The 21,627-nt window shown below is 43.9% G+C and overlaps 2 protein-coding genes across 4 annotated transcripts in view; one reads left to right on the top strand and one right to left on the bottom strand.

The window, feature by feature from the left end:
• Positions 1-16,458, bottom strand: part of XNDC1N (XRCC1 N-terminal domain containing 1, N-terminal like) — a 38,009-nt gene extending 21,551 nt beyond the window's left edge. The window contains exons 1-7 of the mRNA XM_005908731.2: positions 16,154-16,458; positions 12,466-12,637; positions 10,235-10,376; positions 8,983-9,138; positions 7,306-7,484; positions 2,244-2,329; positions 1,832-2,004 (exon numbers count right to left, since the gene is read on the bottom strand). Of these exons, the coding sequence (XP_005908793.1) occupies positions 1,832-2,004; positions 2,244-2,329; positions 7,306-7,484; positions 8,983-9,138; positions 10,235-10,376; positions 12,466-12,510 (781 nt within the window). The 5' untranslated portion in view covers positions 12,511-12,637; positions 16,154-16,458. The remainder of the gene's footprint in view (positions 1-1,831; positions 2,005-2,243; positions 2,330-7,305; positions 7,485-8,982; positions 9,139-10,234; positions 10,377-12,465; positions 12,638-16,153) is intronic.
• Positions 16,459-16,791: 333 nt separating this feature from the next.
• RNF121 (ring finger protein 121) overlaps positions 16,792-21,627 on the top strand; it is an 82,039-nt gene continuing 77,203 nt past the window's right edge. The window contains exons 1-2 of one of the 3 annotated variants that reach the window (XM_070383798.1): positions 16,838-16,911; positions 17,803-17,918. Coding sequence is in view for 2 of the 3 variants with exons in the window: in XM_070383797.1 (XP_070239898.1) it covers positions 16,849-16,911 (63 nt within the window). In the remaining variant the exon portion in view is untranslated. Of the gene's footprint in view, positions 16,912-17,802; positions 17,919-21,627 lie in introns of all 3 variants that reach the window. The other 2 variants (XM_070383797.1, XM_070383799.1) reach the window with 2 other exon arrangements.

Raw genomic sequence — 21,627 nt, 5'->3', positions numbered from 1 at the left:
GTCCATGGGGTCACTAGGAGTTGGACACGACTGAGCGACTTCACTTTCACTTTTCACTTTCATGCATTGGAGAAGGCAATGGCAACCCACTCCAGTGTTCTTGCCTGGAGAATCCCAGGGATGGGGGAGCCTGGTGGGCTGCCGTCTCTGAGGTCGCACAGAGTCGGACACCACTGAAGCGACTTAGCAGCAGCAGCAGCAGCAGGAATTCCCTGGTGGTCCAGTGGCTAAGACTCCACACTCCCAGTGCAGGGGGCCTGGGTTTGATCCCTGGTCAGCGAACTAGATCCCACATGCTGCAACTGGGAGTTCACAGGCTGCAACTAAAAAGCCTGCTCCAGTTTGCGGGGGGATCAAAGATCCCACGTGCTGCAACGAAGACTCAGTGAAGCCAAAGAACAAAAAGCGTCTAGTGCAGATGTTTCTTTAAAAAAAAAAAATATGGCAAAAGTGATGGGACGGCATTTCTGTGATGAGGTTACCAGACACTCCTTTCTTGCTAGCACTGTGTCTCCTGCCCTCTAGGTGGCTCACTCTAATGGAGCAAGCTGCCACAGTGTGAAATGCTCTATGGAGAGGCTCTCATGGCAGAACCGAGGGGAGCCTCAATCGAACAACTCTCGAGGAGCTGAATCCTACCACAACTGTGTGGAGGGGTGAGGGAGCAGAGCCTTTCCAGCTGAGCCTTGAAACGACAGCAGCCTGTGACAGACCAGAGCCTGAGACTCAGTTAAGTCATACCTGGATTCCTAACCGTGAGAAACAGTGAGACAGTAAATATTGTATTCAGCCACTGTATTTTGGAGTATTCACTTTCACTTTTCACTTTCATGCATTGGAGAAGGAAATGGGAAGCCACTGCAGTGTTCTTGCCTGGAGAATCCCAGGGATAGGGAAGCCTGGTGGGCTGCAGTCTATGGGGTTGCACAGAGGCAAACATGACTGAAGCGACTCAGCAGCAGCAGCAGCAGCAGCATTATACAATCGATAACCAGTGTACCCTGTTTCTGCTGCTGGACTTCCTCTCTGCGATGGCCCACATTCTGTCTGTGGAGTGTGTTTCTCTCTAAATAAATCCACTTCTTACCTATCAAAAAAAAAGTAGCCTATTTCTGCAATGAAATAATATACTCATGATTTCACTAATTCATTCAGTTCTTTGAAATGACAAACCATTCCTTAAAAAAAAATTTTCCCAATGAAGCAATGAGTGGAATCAAGGGTTTACAGTGAGAATGCTACTTGTTTCTGCTCTCTGGCTGTTCAGAATAGTGAGAAGGACAAGAACTCTGGGGTCCAAATTCTGGCTCTGCCACTTATTAGCTGTGTGACTTAGAATATGTAGCCTCAGATTATTTTGTAAAATGAGTTTGTGGTGAACATTAGCTAGTAAAAGTGCCTAGAAGTATCTGATGCAAAGTAGGAACTCCAAAATGTTTAATCCTTTCTGTCTCTGTGATGAAACCACATTACTCCCCTACTTTGTGTCTCTAATACGCTCCATATACCGCCACCTCGACTTAATTGTCCTCTCTTGCTTACTCACAGAACATTAAAACTGCAAGAGGCCTAAATACTATTTGGTTTAATTCCTTCACTTTGAAGGGAAAAGATTTGAAGCCCAAAGTGATAAGGACTTTCAGTTCCTGGGCCAGAGCTCTTTCAATTATATACACTATTTGATTTTTCTTCTGGGAACAGGACACTGACCATCATCTTTTCTCCCATTTGACGTCCTGTTTGTGAGCCATCCTTGTGTAGCAACGATGCATTTAGGGAGGAAGGAGGGTGCTGGGAAGTAAGGAGCTGAAGGTAGGTCACGGGGCCTCACCTGTGCTGTCCTGATGAGCGGGACCTGGTTCTGCATGGTTGGTTTTAGGGTTTGCCACACGGGCTGGAGGTGCCCTGTGGGCAGCTGAAAGCACCATGCAGGCTGAACGCCCCAGAGTCCCCGGCTGCAGTTGCTTTAGGAAATTCCTGAGCTCTGAGATTTCCTTGGTGGTCCTGTGGGGAAACAGGGAGCACTTGGTTTCATTCAGAACAGAGATTGCATTTTGCTCACCCAGGTCAGCAGCATCTAACCAAGAAAGCCAGGTTTGGTATATATATCGGGTGAGGCCTAGAGTGTGGAAGTAACTGAGAGAACCCAGACAGGTCCTGTGTGTCTGTGAGTGACCTGGTAGTCTCCTCCAGGAGAAAGAACTGAGAAGTGGCCAAGAGACCTCACTCTGGCAGTTACGTACGTTTGGGGATCCGGGAAGAATGTCCTCCGGATGGAAGGATTAGCCAGCCAGGGGCTGGGACCAGACTCCTGAGCATCAGAAGAGCCCTGAGAAGAAAATGGAGAAATATGAAGTACATATATTCACCACCAGGGGGCACTGTCACATAATGCTAGGGACACTACCAAACTCAGGGTTTCCGTGAGGGAGTGTATTTGCTATAACTTGTACACGGCACTTTGGCTTGTCTATGTACACACTTTTCCCAGCTCTAAGATGTGAGATTTGGTGATTTTGTATAGTTAGATCCCTAGTATTAAGGATTTTGTTATGATTCTGAAAGACTCCAAGATAAAAGAACACAAGCTATTGGGAAAACCAGGTCTATGGGACTCATATTATATGCTAATTTGTATACATACATGGGCTTCCCTGGTAGCTCAGCTGGTAAAGAATCTACCTGCAATGCGGGAGACCTAGGTTCGATCCCTGGGTTGGAAAGATCCCCTGGAGGAGGACAGGCAACCCACTCTAGTATTCTTGTGTGGAGAATTGCCATGGACAGAGGAGCCTGGTGGGCTACAGTCCATGGAGTCGCAAAGAGCTGGATATGACTGAGCGACTAAGCACAGTACAGCATATACGTACTCCACGGACAGAGGAGCCTGGAGGGCTACAGTCCACAGGACCTCAAAGAGCACAACATGACTGAAGCAACTGAGCACGCACACATGCATATACATAAATATACAACTCAGTGGACATGAGTTTGAGCAAACTCCAGGAGCTGATAAAGGACAGCGAAGCCTGGCATGCTACAGTTCATGGGGTCGCAAAGAGTCACTAAGACCACAACTTAGTGACTGAACAACAACACATATTTTTTAAAATTTGTACATACATAAATCGAACACATATAAAATTGATTCATGTAGGTACAAAAATCACTCATTTTTATATACCCATGTGAGAGAAACAAATTATACATACATAGGTATTTCTTTATATTTAAAAATAGTTCTATTTTGAACTATTTGGGGATATTTCAGTCATTTTTCTCTTTTAAATGTTTAAATTCCAGTAGGATTTATTTTGTGAACAATTTTGCTCACTTGCAACTAAAAACCTACCAGTTTTAGCCACCACTTCTAGCTATCTATGAAAAGATGTGCATATAGATATCCCATGTCTCTTTCTAGCATCAGACACTGGAACTATCAACAGGCATCGTATAAACCTTTTGGCTTCTAAATTCAGAAATGTCTATAAGCAATAATCAAGTATGGGTAATTTCTACATCGATTTTATTCATGTGGTATGCTACAGATTCTTAATTTATCAAAATTCAATTTATCTGTGTCAATTCATCTGTGGCTTTTTCCTTTTTATCTTTTTCCAAATTTCCTTTTTTCCCTTAAATGAAAAAAAAATTCCTTTAATTTTAAGCTCTCCTTCTTCTATCATAGATTCTTTTATTTATTATTATTTTTGGCCTCACTGCATAGCATGTGGAATCTTAGTTCTCCAACCAGGGACTGAAATGGACCCTTGGCAGTGAAAGCTCCACGTTCCAACCATTTGTGGGGAATTCCCTCACAAATTCTTTTAAAGGTAAAATGTCTTTCTTTCTTGTAGGGAATTATACATATATATGTCTTTCTTGTAAAGTATGACTTTGACCTCATTCTACAAGTTTGAGAAGTAGCATTTTTATTCACATTCACAATTTTCTAATATACCATTACAATCTCATCTTGGACTTAACATTATTTTTAAAATATTCCAGGTTTTTTTTCTTTTCTTATCTTGTCTCATACATTTCAGAATGAATACTAATTGAAAGGGTTACTAGATGGGTATGTAGAGATGGGTTTCTAATTTTAACTATATAAATGAGACTAAGTATCAGGAATTGAAGGCTTTTCAGGTGGCACTAGTGGTAAAGCACCCACCGGGCCAATGCAGGAGACATAAAGAGACGTGGGTTCGATCCCTGGGTCGGGAAGATCCCCTGGAGGAGGGCACAGCAACCCCCTCCAGTATTCTTGCCTGAAGAATCCCATGGACAGAGGAGCCTGGCAGGCTATAGTCTATAGAGTTGCAAAGAGTTGGACAGGACTGCAGTGACTAAGCACGCATGCATGTTATCACAAACCGAGCTTCGAAGCACAGGCTAAGTGGAGTCTAGTGGCCTGGGTTCCAATCCAGTCCAGGACTTGTTTGGCAGTGACCTGGAACACCTACTACATTTCTCTGTGCTTCTGTTTCCTAACTGGAAAATCAAAGATCATGCAAGACCTTACCTCACAGAGTAATAAGCCTTTATATAGTGCTTTCACAATAATATACCATTAGAATGACATATTAGAAAAAAGTCTATGGCATTTGAGACATCTTAAATTATAAAACGGAGTGCCATCCATTTGTTTCCATGTATGAGCCCTCTCTTCGGAGAAGGCAATGGCACCCCACTCCAGTACTCTCGCCTGGAAAATCCAATGGACGGAGGAGCCTGGTAGGTTGCAGTCCATGGGGTCGCGAAGAGTCGGACACGACTGAGCAACTTCACTTTTACTTTTCACTTTCATTCTTTGGAGAAGGAAATGGCAACCCACTCCAGTGTTCTTGCCTGGAGAATCCCAGGGATGGGGGAGCCTGGTGGGCTGCTGTCTATGGGGTTGAGCAGAGTTGGACACGACTGAAGCGACTTAGCAGCAGCAGCATGAGCCCTCTCTTATGGAAATATTTCCGGACTCCTCTCCCTGGGGTATCAGAAAGGGCCTGGAATGTGCGTCATTCTGCTCTTGCTGTTCAATGTCTGACATGACTCCGAGTTGCTGACTGCCTCCTGCTTGATCCCACCATGGCCCTAAAGGTGCAGAGTAATTTAGATATCTGACCAGAATGGAAAAGACTCTAGGAAGCATTCATTTAGCCTATCATTAAGGACACCAGATGTCCTAGTTTTCCCGGGACACCCTGCTTTATGTCTGTTGTCTTAAGTATAACTACTAATAGCGTTCTTTTTGGCTCTTGAAGTATCTCAGATTGGATGATAAATTTTATGGTGACCCTACCTACCACTCCCCTCTGAAAGGTTATTTATATAATCAACATTTATACTATAAAGTCTACTTTGCTCTAGGCACCATCCTAGCTGCCAGGAATGCCTGGTGGAACAAGACAAACAGGTCCCTAATCTCCCAGAGCTCCTACTTTATTGAACAGCCAGGCCACAGAGTTCCGGAACCCACAGGGACAATCCTGGCACCTGGCAGAGCACAGAGAACTGCTTCCATTGATCTTTTTGCATTTTCAGCCCTTCCCACAGGGTAAGAGTAAATCTCAGGCTTTACCTTGCATTCTGGGCCTCTCCCAAGGCTGTGTGACAAAAGCCCCTCTCCCACTCTATCCGCTCCAACTCCATCTTCTCTTCCCAAAGTGTGGTCTCTTGTTTTTTTTTTTTTTCCAGTAACCTCAACAGGAGCAACACCTGTGAGTTTCACTCCTGGGAATCAAAATTCTTTTGGCTTTACCAAATGAAGCTTCTAAAAAATGTACTGTGTGCACAGGAAGCACTGTGATGTAATGGCAGGAGACCTGGCTTCCTTCCGGTCCCTACTCTGCTCTGTGAATTAAAATATATACATTTCCCTATCTGAGATATAAAATGATGGGGTTGTGGCTTGATGATCTCTAAGTATTTTTTTAATCTCTAGAACTCTCTGGCTCTAGCCTTGTGTGATTACATCTTCATATTTGTGAGTGAATTATGGTGGAGGGTATTAACTTGGAAAGATAAATGGAGACATAAGTGGTAAGAAACCAGGAGGAGTCAGATCAGCCATAGAAGAAAAAAATAACTAGAAAACTTTTCCCAGTAGTCATGTATGGATGTGAGAGTTGGACCATTAAGAAGGCTGAGCACCAAAGAATTGATGCTTTTGAATTGCGGTGTTGGAGAAGACTCTTGAGAATCCCTTGGACTGCAAGGAGATCCAACAAGTCCATTCTAAAGGAGATCGACACTGAATATTCATTGGAGGACTGATGCTGAAGCTCCAATACTTTGGCCACCTGATGGTAAGAGCCGACTCACTGGAAAAGATCCTGATGCTGGGAAAGATTGAGGGCAGGAGGGAGAAGGGAACGACAGAGAATAAGATGGTCGGATGGCATCACCAACGGAATGGACATGAGTGTGAGCAAGCTCCAGGAGATAGTGAAGGACAGGGAAGCCTGGTGTGTTGTGGTCCCTGGGGTCGCAAGGAGTCAGACATGACTCAGCGACTGAATAACAATAGAACAAATGGTCCACAGCTTTGTGCACACTGTACCGAAGGCTCACTCGCTTGGCTCCTGTGTGTGTGAGACTGAAGGAAAGGTGTTCATGCCTATTTGTGAGAAAGGGCCACAAGCCTATTTATGTTAGTATTTGGTTTCTTAAATAATTACTTATTTATTATTTATTTGGCTGTGCTGGGCCTTCATTGCTATGAGGGTTTTTCTCTAGCTGCAGAGAGCAGGGGCTACTCTTGAGTTGCAGTGTGTGGGCTTCTCGTTGCAGTGGCTTCCCTTGCTGCGGAGCATGGGCTCTAGGGTGTGTGGGCTTCAGTAGTCATGATATGTAGACTCAGTAGGTCGTTGCAGCTTCCAGGCTCTAGAGGCTCAGCAGTTGTTGTGCATGGGCTTAGTTGCCCTGTGGCATGTGGAAATCTTCCCAGACCAGGGATCAGACCTGTGTCTCTTGCACTGGCAGGTGGATTCTTTACCAGTGAGCCAGTGGGATGCCCTGTTTTTTTTTTAATTAATTAATTTCTTTCTTGTTGGTTGTGCTGGGTCTTCACTGCAGTGCACAAGGTTAGCTGCTCTGTAGCGTGTGGGGTCTTAGTTCTCCATGAGGGATCAAACCTGCATGCTCTGCACTGGAAGGCAGATTCTTAACCACTGGACCATCACGGAAGAACTTATATTCATATTTGAATGTGTGTGTGTGTGTGTGTATCCATCCCTAAATCAAGCACCAGCTTCCTAACTAGAAACAGAAAAGGCTGGGACCTGCTAAGTCCCCCATGGTACATACCTGGCTCAGCCCTGAGCTCACAGGGACCGAGGGACCCTCCACAGGGTCGTCTAAGGAGTCCAGAGAGGAACACACCCGCAGGAAGGCCAGGCCAAAGGGCTGATGACGTGTGAAGGGTTGGGAGCAGCTCAGGCGAAGTCGATCCCATGACTCACTTGAGGCTGGGGCCAGGAAGTCAGCTCAAGGAGAAAACAAGAAGGAAATGAGGGAGAAATGAAATGGATGAGTGGTTGGGAGAAAGGGAGAGAAGGTCAGTACTGCGGAGAGGAAAGAAAGGACTGGGACTACAGAGTGAATTCCACCCTAAGGGAGAATGGAGGCCTTTCCTCTCCCAGGCTCGGGCACTCAGGATCAGGCAGCACCACGCAGGCCAGTCAGGGCCCTCTCAGACCCAGCACCTTGCCTTCCCACCGTCGCTCCTCTGTCCTGGTGCCACGCTGTTCCCAGCATGACTATATCCTCGGTCCATACCTCTCCACAGACCTTACCGCTGTCTCGTTTTAACAGGGGGTATCCGGAGGGTTGGAGTCTGGGGTGACCACTTGCCCAGTGGATCAGCTGAGCTACATCCACCCTTCCTGGACCATGAGACCTCAATCTCCCTCAAGGCACTACCTGCTCTACATGCTTGATCACTGGCTCACAGGCCAGTACTCCCGACCCTTCTCATCTTCCATTCCCAGATCTAAGTATACCTCATCTCGTATCCCACCTCGTATCCCAGGTCACTTCTCCTTCACAACATTACAAATGCCTCCAATTCAGACACAGACGAATGAGTCCTTCCTAGACTGCACGTCCCTGGAGGCGAGGAATCAGACACGCATTTCTTGTGCAGTGCCCAGTGAACACAGAGATGTGCAGCGAAGAGGACTCGGGAAACCACAACCATCACACAGCCTTCCTGCACTTACAGGAATATTTTTCCTACACTCACACACGTGTATTTGCTGTTGTCATTTAGTCACTAAGTCGTGTCCAACTCTTTGGTGACCCCATGGACTACAGCCTGCCAGGCTCCTCTGTCCATGGGGTTTCCAAGGCAAGAAGAATACTAGAGTGGGTTGCCATTTCCTCCTCCAGGGGAATCTTCCCAACCCAGGGATCCAACCCACATCTCCTGCTTGGCAGGCGGATTCTTTACCACTGAGCCACCGGGGAAGCCCTATACACATTTATACAAACACTCTAATCACAGGTGTGGGTTCTATATCTGGCTTCACTGAATCACATGTTATGTGTAAATATAAATCATAGCTCGTAAATATCTCTATCAGGTATCAGGTATGATAGAGGTATCAGTACCTCTATCAGGTATTGTCATCACAGAGAACTCACACACAAACACACCAGGCAGTGGTTCACTCATTACCCTATCCCCCCGACAGCTGTAAGTGAGCCCCTGCTTAGGCTCCCTCCACAATACACACCTTCCAGCTGGCACAGCCCTCTAGAGTCCAGTGTCTCTCTTTTTCATTACCACTGTCTCTCTCAGTCTCTCATTTCTGCTTTTGCCCTCCTCACCATCTTTTTTTTTTTTTAATATTTATTTGGCTCACGGAATCTTTTAGTTACAACATGGATCTAGTTCCCTGACTAGGGAATCAAACCTAGGTTTCCTCCGTTGGGAGCACAGAGTCTTAACCACCAGACCACCAGGGAACTCCCTCTCCTTACCATCTTTAAACATGCGGACCCCTGAGCGGTTTTTTCCCTGCTTTGAATCAGCCAGGGACATCAGCATGGTTGCAGGGAGCAGGGTGACAAAAGGTCTGTCCAGGGACCAGGAGGAACGACCCACGTCAATTTGCAGGAAAGCACAACCACAGTTACCTGGGGACAGAAGGTTGCGAGAAAGTGAAGGTGGGATGACGGGCTCCCCTGACTGCCCACAAGGGGATCGGTGGGCAGAGGACATTCCTCCATTCTAGAGCTCAGGGGAGGCCCAGAGAGGTCGAGCAACACAGTGAGCCAGTAACTGAAGTGGGATGGGACCTCAGCCGCTAAATGAAGGCTCACTGTGTTCCTCCCAGCCAGAAACTTTTCCTTACCCAAGAGACTCACAGTTTCCCTGTCCTCTGGCTCTGGTGGGCAGTGCTAAACTCTGTCTCTCTCTGAAATCCTTGCTAGGGAGCCTGACGTCTCTCTGTCCTGACAGAGCTGAGACAGACAGTCTTTGTCAATTCTCTATTTCTAGAGAATTCTAAGGCCAGCCTCCTTAACCCAAAACTCCTGTGGAGCCTTCCTGCATGAACCTGCACACTTTATCCCCAAGCATCCTCCTGCCACTGATATTTATTTTTAATTGCATTTTCAGTTTTCCGTTTTTAATATTCTGACGGCACTGCATAGCACATGGGATTTTAGTTCCCCTACCAGGGATCAAACCCACACCTCCTGCAGTGGAAGTACAAAGCGCAGAGTCTTAACTACTGGACCGTCAGGAAGTCCCCCCCTATATATATATATATATACATTTTTAAAATTTTAAATTAAATTTTACCTTTTTCCTGGCCGTGCTGTGTGGCTTATAGGATCTTAGTTCCTCGACCAGGGATCAAAGCTCCTTGCAGTGGAAGTACAGCCTTTACCACTGGACCACCGCTATATACCACTAATATTTAGAGGCATATACAAGTTCTATCTGTTGGCACTTAAGTTTGTTAATGTCCTAAGGCTTCACCGAGACCACTCAGATCAAAGCAAGGCAAGTATGCTGTGTAACTAAGGGAATGGCATTCACAGGGTTCAGCAATATCAAATGCCTTCCCCAGGGGCAAGGGCCACATATCCCCTTCACACCAGGTAGGGCTTGCGCCAGGAAGGCTGTTCAGCGAGACTGCATTCAAACACACTGCTGCAGCCCTGAGAGGGAATGGTATTCCTGTGCTCCCCACGGAGGTTCCCAGGCCTTGGAGAACTCACTCACCCACATCAATGTAGCCAATGGGCACTGCCCTCTCCAGCTGCAGCTCCACTTTCAGCTGCCCGCTCTTGTCCTGAGGACAGCTGAGCCAAGGTCCCCTCTGACTGTCTGGGTTCAGCAAATTCTCCACTGGATATTTGGGATCCTAAGTCAGAGAGAGGAGGAGAAAATGAGGAACCTCATCAAGGGAAAAAAGGATGTCCATGAATGAGGGATCTCTATACTCTTAAACCTTTCCAGGATCCTAATGGAAGACTTTAGACAGGAGTCCATCTCTCATGTACCAAGGGATTTACAGATATGGCTTATCTCTTCTTTGGTTTCCATTACTTAATTTAATCCTCCTCATAACAACTTTAGGTGGTTACTATCATTGCTTCTTAGTTAAAAGATGAACAAACAGATGCTTAAGTTCAGAAACTTACCCAAGTCCACAAGACCAAATAACCAACCAAAGTTGGAACTTCTAGGTGTCTGAATTCAGAATTCTTAACCACCACATAATACTACAGTCTTTCCTAGGCATCCACAGGGGATTGGTTCCAGAACTCCCCTGTATATAAAAATCGGTGGATGCTCAAGTCTCTTATATAAAATGGATATGTATGTGTATCTTTCCGTGTACTTTACTCATCTCTAGATTACTTATAATACCTAATACAATGTAAATGCTATGTAAATAGTTATAAATACAATATGAACACTATGTAAATAGTTGCCAATATGTGGCAAATTCATGTTTTGCTTTCTGGAACTTTCTGGAATATTTTTTTCCCTGCATATTTTTGACCTGTGGTTGGCTGAATCTGGGGATGTGGAACCCATCCATATGGAGGGATGACTGTTTCATATCATTTATAAGGTGCTTTCACAGACATGTATCTTCAAAGTAATCCTATGAGATAAAAAACACAAAGATTTTTACTCTAAGTTTACAACTGATGGTTAGAGATAAAGTAATTTGTTCAAAGACAACAATATTAAAACTGAGATAAAAATTCTCAGTTCTGACCCAAGTCAGGTGTTTTTTGGTGGAAAGGCCTTGAGCAAACTACTTTTTCTCCCTGGGTCTAAATTTCTAAGTTAAGGAGGGGGAGACTAGATTCATGGTTTTCAATCTTATTTTTTTGTTTTAGCAATAAAACCCTTCCTTTTAACTGAAATTTTACACTAAAGATTATTTATTTTTTCAATAATAAATATTTTCAAAAATATTTTGATACTAATTATCAATATTACTTATCATTATCAAATAATTTAAAAATTTTTCAAAAATAAAAGTAGAGCTATGGTTAAAGCACTGGTTGAGGAGCCCGGAGACATACTTCTGGCGCTTCCCTTCAACTTCCAGAAGGGGGTTTCTAGGAGTACAGCTTGAAATTCACAATATTAGAAGAGAGCTAATGTCCTCTAGCATTTCATGAGGCTGAGTCCATGAAGAAAACCATGTAGGCTGACCATGTAGGTAAGAAAGATAACGGTAATTTTTATTTTATTTCACTTTGGAGTTGACACAGTAGTTCTTAAAGATTCTCTAAGGGGCTTTCTGAAATGTGGGGATATTTTTGACTGTCATAGTGACTAGGAAGCATTGTTGTCACTAGGGTCTGGAGGCCATGGATACTAAACATCTTACAAGGCATAGGATATCGCTATAAAAACGAAGACTTCTACACAAAACACCAATGGCACCTCTTGAGAAGGACTAGAGTAACAGAAAGGGAAGTGTGGGGAGGAGTAGGAAATGGATAGAGAGATGACAGCGGAGGACAGGGCCCAGCATCTAGCACTACCTGGGATAACTGCGATTTCCTGGAAGTGGATTCACAGGAGGGATGCTGAGATCCCCTTTGATGGCAGTGGTGTTATCCTTACAGGTCAGGGATGACCTTGAGTGCCCTAGCCTGATCTCAACGACAGTGTGCCTAAATTGCCCTTCTGGGGACCCTGGTAGGGACTCTGGGCCTATAGCGTTGCCAGCTGCCTCCAGAGAAGGGTGGAATCCTGAGGTTGCTTCCTTCTTTACCTTTGAGACCCGCTTTCAGGTATCCTGCATTGCTCTGAGAGCAACCTGAAGGCAAGAGCTGCATTTCCTGCCTTTGACTCTGAACTCCTAAAGAAGGGACAATGGCTCTTCTTTTGAATTGGGAGTTTTCTGAAAGTGGAGCTGTCTCCTTTTTTTCTTTCACTCTTTTCAGTCACCAAGAAAAAACCATGCCTGCTAATTAACATACCTGAGAGGAGAATGACACCACGTGGCTAATTCTCACTGGAGCCATGGTGGGCCCAGCAGCTGTCCCAAGCACAAGGCAAAATGCTTTCTCCTGAGATTTCTTCTGTCACCACTTTGGTGCCTATATTTTGGTCCCATCCGCTTCCAGAAGAGAAGGAATCATCATGTTACTACTGAAGAAGAGAACAAAAGGAAAGTAAACAAGCCTTGAATGTTTTTCTGGTAACAGGAGTTATTTACATCAGTACATCAGTCACTATTTCTGATGACCATGATGGGGTTGGTGGGGTGGTGGGAGCAGATCTAGAGTCGCTGATGAAATTCCAACAAAAGTAAAACAACTGGAATGCAATAGAGCAGCAAGTACCAACATATATATATTATAAATAGAATTATTATACTATATATATATTTTATATATATATATATAAACATGCAGATGCTGGATTTACATGAAGGTGAACCCTCAAGGCATGAACTATGCCTGAAATTATCCATCTTTACAACCCTAGATTCTACCTAGCACATAGTAAAGAGGTGCAACAAACATTCAACTAAATAAGGGATACAAGATTCTTGTTTTTTTTTCTTCCCATAAAACGAATCCTCTTAGATTAAGTTACTTCTCTACTAGAGATCTTCAAGGGCTTGCTGACATACGCAAATCCCTTGCTATATGGTAGGACTAAATAAATTTTAATTCAGTTTGACCCCTCAAAGCATCTACAACATAGATCTGTCCATTTCCTGGTTTATCTCTTACTATTCCTTTCAGCAGAGGATGTTTTACCGTAATTACTTTGTTTATTTAATCTTAAAAGTTCATGTGGGAATTTGTATTTTGTCTTTTGCTAAACTTTTTATGGAAAAATTTAAATATATGCGAACACACACACACACACACATATATTAGTATAATGAACTCTAGTGCATCACCTAGCTTCAACAATTCCTTGGGCAGAGAGAGTTGTTTTAAAGTTGTCAGAATGTCTTTAGATGGGATCTCTCTTCAAATATTTACCTGCCCTTTCACTCACGTTTCTTCACTCACTTGGTCCCTGAAATGAGTCCATGACCTCGATATATTCATGTCATAATGGTCTTGTGTCCTTCCCACCAAAAAACCTTTTCCCACCTCTGAGACTTTGTTCATGCCATTGTCTCTGCTTGGAATGCTCTTTCCTTCTTTCGCTGACAAATCTAATGCATATTTGATGGCCAAATGTCACCCCACTCTGCTCAGCACTCAAAGTGATAGCTCCCTCCTCTCAATTCTATATTACAATGATCTGCATATGTCTTTTGTCCCTTGACCAACTGTAAGCTCTTGGAAGACAGGCTTCATGTTTGATTTATTTCTGTATCCTCATTAAGAGGGAGAAACATAGTTTCAGATTAACCAGTGTCTGCTGAATGAATGACCATAAAAATTAGGCTCCAAATGGTCAGCCGTCATGGAATGCTCTGAGTGAGGTAGCTGCTGTGACAGCAGTAACCAAAGTCTAATGAATACCATTCTAAAGGTCACAGGTTACATTCAAGATGGTACCAAGGCTTCAAAGAAAGAAGAGGTCAGGGTGAGTCCCGAGTCACCTCCCAGGCCTTTAGATTAACTAAAGCTGATTACTCTCATTCTAGGAACTCACTGAACATTCAACAATTTTTCTTACTCTCTGCTAGATACTGGAGACAGAAAAATAAATAACATAGATAGGGTCTCTGTTTTGGAGAAACTCCCAGTATACACCTGTGATTAGATGGAAAAACTCCACCATCTCTCATAACTAACATACACATCTGACTGAACCAGTCTCAACACTACACTCCAGGCTTGGGGACCCTGAAGCTGTCAATCTTAGATATTTTATTTAGCTAATATTTTGAGGAGGGGGGTGTCTAGCAGGTACCAGACATTGGACTAGGTTACACAGTGGTGAATAAGACATATACAGTATTTTTTATGAAGATCACTATCTATCAAATTGCTTGTTCTCACAGGATTAAGTGCTTTCTGACTTCACTGCCCTTGCATATGCTGTTGTTCTTATTTTTTGGCACCAGCTTATTTATCCTGTGTGTACCCACACTGAGCAGTGAGCTCTTTGAGGATATGGATATTTGTCATGCTCATCATCTCCCACACTTCAGAGAGATGCTGGGACACAGTAGGCATAAATAAATAGCCATTGAAAAGAGTACTTCTTAGGTCAATATAATTCAATCAGAATTGCGCAGAAGTTTCTGGCAAACACAACAAACTCATCAACCAATAATGGGCCACAAACTGCTACTGTTTTTAAATTTTAAATACTACAAATCAGCAAGAAAAGGGCAAGCAGTCCAATATAAAACTGGGGAGACAATATAAGCACACAGTTCACATAAGATAAAATCTGAATGACCAATACCCCATATAAAAAAGTGCTCAGCCTCACTGATAATAAGGAAAGTGCAAATACCTGTTCCTCTAAGACTGGAAAAAATAGAAAAGTCTACAATATGAAGGAGTAGCAATAATATGGGGAAATGGGCTCTTTCATAAACACTTCCAGCACATCTTAATTCTGACTAGCTACATTTCAAGAATAGCCACTTGTCCTGGTTTACTTAAACAGTGCAGCTCTAGCTCCTGTGCATAAAAAGATACATGTAATGTTTCTAATAGTAAAAAGCATAAAACTCTAATGTCCACTAGTTGAGGAATGAATGAATGAAATGTTCTGTATCATATGGAATACTATGTAACAGTTAAAAGGAATAAATTAGATGTAAATATATGCAAACATGGACAGACTGCCTCCTCCCAAAATAGAGTGAAAGAATAAGTTATAAAAAAATAACTATATATAGAAAAATAGCATTTAGTTTCTTTACAAAATGAAATCAAACAGTACTTGTACTGCCCACTGAATACACACTGTTTTTTTTTTTTTTCAACAGACTGGGAGAATACACAGCTAATTATAGGACTTGCTTCTAGGGAGAATGAAAGGGTAATGAATCTGATACTAAAGGACACAGATAAATTCCATTTCTGTTTCATATTATCTTTCTTAAAAAATGAGTATGCAAATAGATTATGATGTCAATCGTCAATTGGGGGTGGTGAGTATACGGTGTTTATAATATTCTTTGTACCCAGTTTCACATAATAAATATAATTCCCATTTTAAATAAATGTAGATGGTCCCAAATGAAGTTGACGGTCAATCTAATAAAATGAGCCCACAAGACATCCTAGCCCTATCTATGCTGTGGATTCAGCCGGGACCTCCGGGGCAGGGTGAAGTGTAAGCAGGGACCACAGGGTTGCGAGGTGTAGGATTCAGATGTACAATGTACAAAAAAAACAGGGTGCTGGAAATGAGATAGGAAAACTGTAAGCTGGGGTGCAGCATAGTGAGTAAGATGTGCAGGACGGGAGTAAGGGTAGAAGCTGCGGACGCAGTGTGTGGGCACAGTAAAGAATACGAAGATGTGTGAAATGGATCCGGAGGCGTGAGAGCCTAAGAAGCAGTTTGGGGGCGGTTTAAGTCCCGCAAGACTCTTCAGCTCTCAGATTCCTGAGTCTAAGCCGCTACTTTCTTTCACCGCTTCTCGGAATGCGCTATTCTGTCCACTTCCTTTATGGCCACCCTTCCTCCCTTTTGTCCATTCTCCTCCCCATCGAAAACCCGAATGACCCTCACCCGGGATAATGGACCTCGAAGTGCCACCGCTGCCTTAGATCTTGGACCAAAAAAAAAAAAAATTCTCCCGCCAATTTGGCTCTCTAACCTCCGCCTTCTGACCCGAAGCACCACTCTTCCGCCTCCCGAAGCCCAGGAACAGGTTCTGGGGCCTCAAGAAACCGCTGTTTCCGGAAAATGACTACCACCAAGGTAAGAAGACACGTGCTATAGACAGAAAAATACATTCGGGTGGTTTATGTATATTTCACGCATTGCAAATCTCCCTGAGAGAGCGGACTTTAAACTTCCGGGTCAGTTTCTATGCATTCTGGGAAATGTAGTCCGTAGTCTCCACGCTTCCCTCGAGTTGCCCATTGAGGGAGCGTTGCAAAGTAGACAGCTTAGGTGCCCTTCTCTTTGGTTCTACACAGGGGAAAATTGGTGACATATTTGTATGAAAATAATACAAGGCTAATTTCTCATTTCCCAAGATCCCTCCTCCGCCGCCGAAGCTTACAAGTACACGGAACCCACCCCTCCTTAACCTTTAAGTGGGTAGCAGGCAGACGGTCTCTTAGTTGCCTTCGGGTCTCTGCCTGTCTTGGTGCCCCGCCCCCTCTGCCGAAGCTTGTACAGCCGATTGGCTAAAAGCAGTTGAGCGGCGGAAGCAGCTGGCTCGCGCGGGGCCTGCGGGGAGGGGGAGAGCCGTGAAGATGGCGGCAGTGGTGGAGGTGGAGGTTGGAGCCGGTGCTGCCGGGGAACGGGAGCTGGATGAGGTGAGAAGAGTTGAGAGTTGAGGAGAAGAAAGACTCAACCTGAAACTGAAGGGAAGGGAGGGGAGGTATCGGGAGTAGGGGTCCTAGGAGAGACGAGATCCTTAGAGGGAAGGAGCCAACTGGGGAGCTGGTGCGCGGAGAGGGAAATCTGAGGTACCCGGGACTCGGGGACTCGGAGGCAGTCATGGGGTAGAAGATTTGCAGCAACCTCAAGGGTGGAGGTGGGGGACAGAGAGAGAAGCCAGAGGGGTGGGGCTGTTAAGATTTAGGATTATTAGCTAAGGGTCCTGGGGAGGACTGATGGGCTGCCAGGTGGTTTGAGTTAGAGGGGCGTAGACTTCTGTGAGGGAAAGCTGGGTTTTCACTGAGGGAAAGGAAAGGACTGTCTGGGTTTGGAGTCGGGGCGGGGGACGCGGACCAGGAAAGAGTGTTTATCTACCAGTATTACAGGTTTGAGTTATTTTTTATGTTAGAGCGCTTTAAGTTCTAGAACTTTGTACGTAATGTGGGCTCGATAGAGTTTTGGTCAACGAATGATAGAACGAATGGGTGAATGAACGATTGTATAGCGAAATTTATCCATTCACTCACTTAAGAGTTTCAGTATCACCTTTGAGCGAAGCTCAGGAGTAGGTGCTAGGGACCTTCCCATAGAAGAACCCAAGGTATGGTGGTGGGAGACGCACAAGAAGTCTTTTCATCGGAGGTAAGACGGTGGCACTGAGAAGAGGGGACCAGTTCAGTTTGGGGTAGGGAAGGCTTCTCCGAGGAGTCGAGTCTTAAAGAATCAGCGATTCTCTCTCTTTCACCCTTTCCCTCTTTCCTGTTAGATTTACGAGTTTTTTGAGAGTGAGCTGTTGAGGGTGTGTGTCTCTTTTACCTACGTAACAGGCATTTAACAACGGGTGTATTCAGTGACCAGTGGTCCTTGAAGGAAATCACTAGGAGGAAGGAGACATTGAGTTTGAAGGGAATGAAGGGACAGCGCTGAGAAGCAGAGAGAGAAGGTGAGAAAGGAAAGGGAAAAAATACCGAGGCCAAAGGTACATTCATGGCTAGGGGTGCCAGTGGTCTTGCCCATGACAGCATATGGACAGCAGGGAGGAATAGGAGAAAGGGGTTTGATTGTCAGGGATGGAACCAGTGGGATCTCTGAGGGATCAGCTTCTTAGAGGCCTTGGCTGGGTGGGGATTGGGGATGAGGCCCAGAGAAAAGGAGTAGAAGTGGACTTGAGAAGCAAAGCTTGTTGTTTGGTGGTGGGATGACTTGGAGGTTTTGGTTTACCTGATTGGGAACATTAAGATGGGGAGAGGAGACTGAGAAACTGACAAGTAGTCAGAGCAGGGAGAGATTTTTAAAGAACCGTTTTAGACCCATATCTTTCAGTCACTAAAAACTAGGAGTGTTTGGATACCACTTGGTTGGTGAAGTGGGGTAATTGTGGAAATGACTTCCAAGCCCCTTTCAGCTTTAAGTTTCTGTGATTATGGTTGCCTGTAGTTCAGTGAGATGTATTTGAAAGTGCCTTGGTAAAAGTAAATAATGTGTTTAGGTTATTATACATGCTTTGTTAATCATGTATAATATGATCCTTTGAACCAGGGCGGGGTCCGGGGGGAGCTGATATCAGTTACATATACCAGGGTTCGTTGAGATAAAGAGCAAACGTTTTGGCAAAGGAGAAAATAACTTAAGTTTTGAAGTTAGGTTATTTTTGATTTTTGCTTATCTTCCTTATTGTTTTAAAAACCTAAGTGCTTCTAGTATCATAATTATACTTCCAGAGTGTCATGCCTAGAAGTCAACTTTATATGAAGCACTAGCATTCATCCCAGAAACTTCTGTTCCTTGTTTCATTTAGTAAGAAATAATATAATCTGCTGTCTGGAAATTCTATGTGGACTGGTTCTGTCCTTTTCCTTGTGTGTTTAAGAAAGTAACTCTGGGAAGCAGTAACAGTTTTCCCTTCAAGCTCAAATAAGGAGGGGGAGAGGCAGGGGTATGGTCTGGCTGACCTTAGTTTGTGAGTGAGTTTCTACTAATGCTTCCCCAGCTGTTTTTTAGCATCCTTAACTAGTGAAACAGAAGGTGAAATCCATCCTTTAATTTGTAATTATGGGAATCTTCCATGTATTACGCACTGGGAATTCAAAGATGAGTAAGACAGGATCTTTACCAATTTGTAATGTAGAGAAAAGACATGCAAATGGCCCGCTGCAATACTAGATACTTTTTATAGTGGAAGGGTGTAATAGATTCAGTGGGGCGCTAGAGACAAGCACTCAAATCTGCTGAGAGTCATTGAAGTCTTTATGATGGAGATGGGTTGAAGCTGAAAAATGAAAGGTCAGGTTTACAAAGAAGCATGTGGTATCAGAGTTGCTCTCCTTTAACACTTTCTACTTGGTAGAGAGACTACTGTGAAGCTCAGATTATAAAAAAGTAATGGATAACCTAGCTAAGATGCCACTTCTATGGAAAGACTGCATGCTCTGATTTCTTTAGGATATCTGATCTGTTTTCCAGTATCAGATGTCCTTAGCATAAGTAATCTGGAATAGCAGCCATTAGTTTATTCATATTCTTTTCCTTTCCTTTTTTCTTTTTCATTATTACTTTCTATAGTAGTTAAGGTAGTTTAGGTTTCACTTACTGCTTCTCCTGAATAGAAAAGAGGGCTTAGGAAAAGAGCTACTAGTAGAAAAGACCACTGTTTATTGAGCCCTTATCATAAACCAGCTCCCGTTTAAAGCCTGCATTATCTCATTTATTATTAACAGCAACCTTGTGAATTAGTTGGTGTTTACTGCATTTTGTAAATGAGGAGACTGAGGCAAGAGAGGCTAAGTGGCATTCCCAGGATTCCAACAGTTCATGATGGGGAAGTGCAGATTCCAGCTAGAGTCTGCCTCTGCTGTGCAGAACTAAGTTTTACACCACCGTGCTATGCTGAGCACCTAGGTTCCATTCTCAAGCCAGACTCATCTTACCAAAGTAAACTACCCCTTTCTTAATCTACAAAGGACCCATCACAAATATGTGAAGCAGCATTTCATTCCTGAGAGGTTCAGAGTGGGGGTTAACTAAAAGAATATGGTTTTTCTATATAGATCCTTTAGTTTACCAATAACGTGATTCTGCTGAGCCCTTCCCTGGTCATGGGGAGTGACCAGCCCAGTGGCAGTTAGGGAGATAAGCTATGGGTCTAGCCAGCTCAGGCTAGGTATTAAACAGGCTGTGATGACTGGCTAAGTTCTTTCACTTGCTGAACACCATAGGGTGCTTGAGCGTGTTGGGGAGGATAAAGCATGGATACCAGCTTGGAGGCCTGGAAGCTGACTTACTCCTGGAGCCTATGAGTTCCTTCGTGAAGGGGTAGTGGGCCAGCCATTAGAGGAATTGGAGGCACCATCTTGGCATGGAGACCTGGCTTGGGACCTAAGCTTAAAAAAGCACTTCAGCATCCTATTGGGGCCAGCCTGCCTGCCTGGATAGTTCCTGTGAATTCTGGATGTGTCTGCTCCCAGTAGTTGTCCATCTGCCAAAATGATATGATATCATGTAGATCAGTGAGTAGCTTCCAGATCAAGTTCAAAGCAGCCTACAGCTAACTTATTGTTGCCTTTAGTGCATCATTTACCTCTTCTGGGCCCTGATTTATTCTTGTTAAAAGAAAAGATTGGATTAGATTGGTGGTTTTTAAACCTTAGTCATGAAACCCTTTATTAAAAAAAAAAAAACTCACTTTGAAGACTCGTAGTCTTTGAAGGGACTCAGAACCCGTTGAGTGTCTCAAACCACACTTTAAAAGCCAGGGAGCTTTCTCTTACTGTCCACTGATTGGGTGACCCTATTTTATGTTCCTTCAGCCTCCTTGTACTTCCTCTAGCCCACATCTACCAAGCATTATTTTAACTGTCTGTGTCTTCCCCACTAGATTGTTGGCTGCCCAAGAGCAGAGTCCAGGTCTGTGTTGCTCGTGGTCACAGTCCCTTCACTCGGTGTGGGGCCTGGCATAAAGCAGGCACCGAACAGTGTTCAACAATTATTATTTTTGAATAGTGGTAATACACTCCTCTCCTTAGTAGTATGTGCTTTTTTAAAAATTGAATGTTTACAGCATCCCTATGAGAATTGAACTGTTGAACTAAATCGTGGCTAAAGCTCTGACATCCAGTGAACCATGTTTCTGATTCCTGCCAGGCCTTTGTTTGTGCTGTCCTGTCTGCCTGGAGTACCTTCCCTTTCTCCCTGTGTCTTTCCAAATCTTATGTGTATTTAAGGTCCAAGCCCAAGGCGCTCTTTTCTTGTAGAACTAGTCTGATCTACACTAATACCCTCTTTCCTTGTCTTTCATGGTTTTTCTCTGTATTCATTTATCAATTCATCAAACTTAATTAATTGTTCCAGGTAGTGTGCTATGCTTGATCATATCATGATGGATAATGTGTGATAACTGCCTTCAAGGAGGTCACAGACTAGCCTGGGTAGAGAGTGATAAGTACAAATTTGTGTCACAGGTGCTGTGTCAGTGGAGTAGGTGCCATAGGTACATCAAGGAGGAAGTGGCAATCTGTATCATATCTTCTTTTCTCAGGCAGACTGTAGATATTCCCATCTGTTGCTTTTTCAAAGTAGCAATCTTGGACTGTTTGTTTTGTTTTTTGTTTTCCCTCCCATGGGTTTCTCCCTGTAGACATTTGATAAATGCTCCT

The sequence above is a fragment of the Bos mutus genome, chromosome 15 (assembly GCF_027580195.1).
Source record: "Bos mutus isolate GX-2022 chromosome 15, NWIPB_WYAK_1.1, whole genome shotgun sequence".
NCBI lineage: Eukaryota > Metazoa > Chordata > Mammalia > Artiodactyla > Bovidae > Bos > Bos mutus.
The sequence above is the reverse complement of the archived record's forward strand: the minus strand, read 5'-3'. Positions and strand labels throughout refer to the sequence as shown.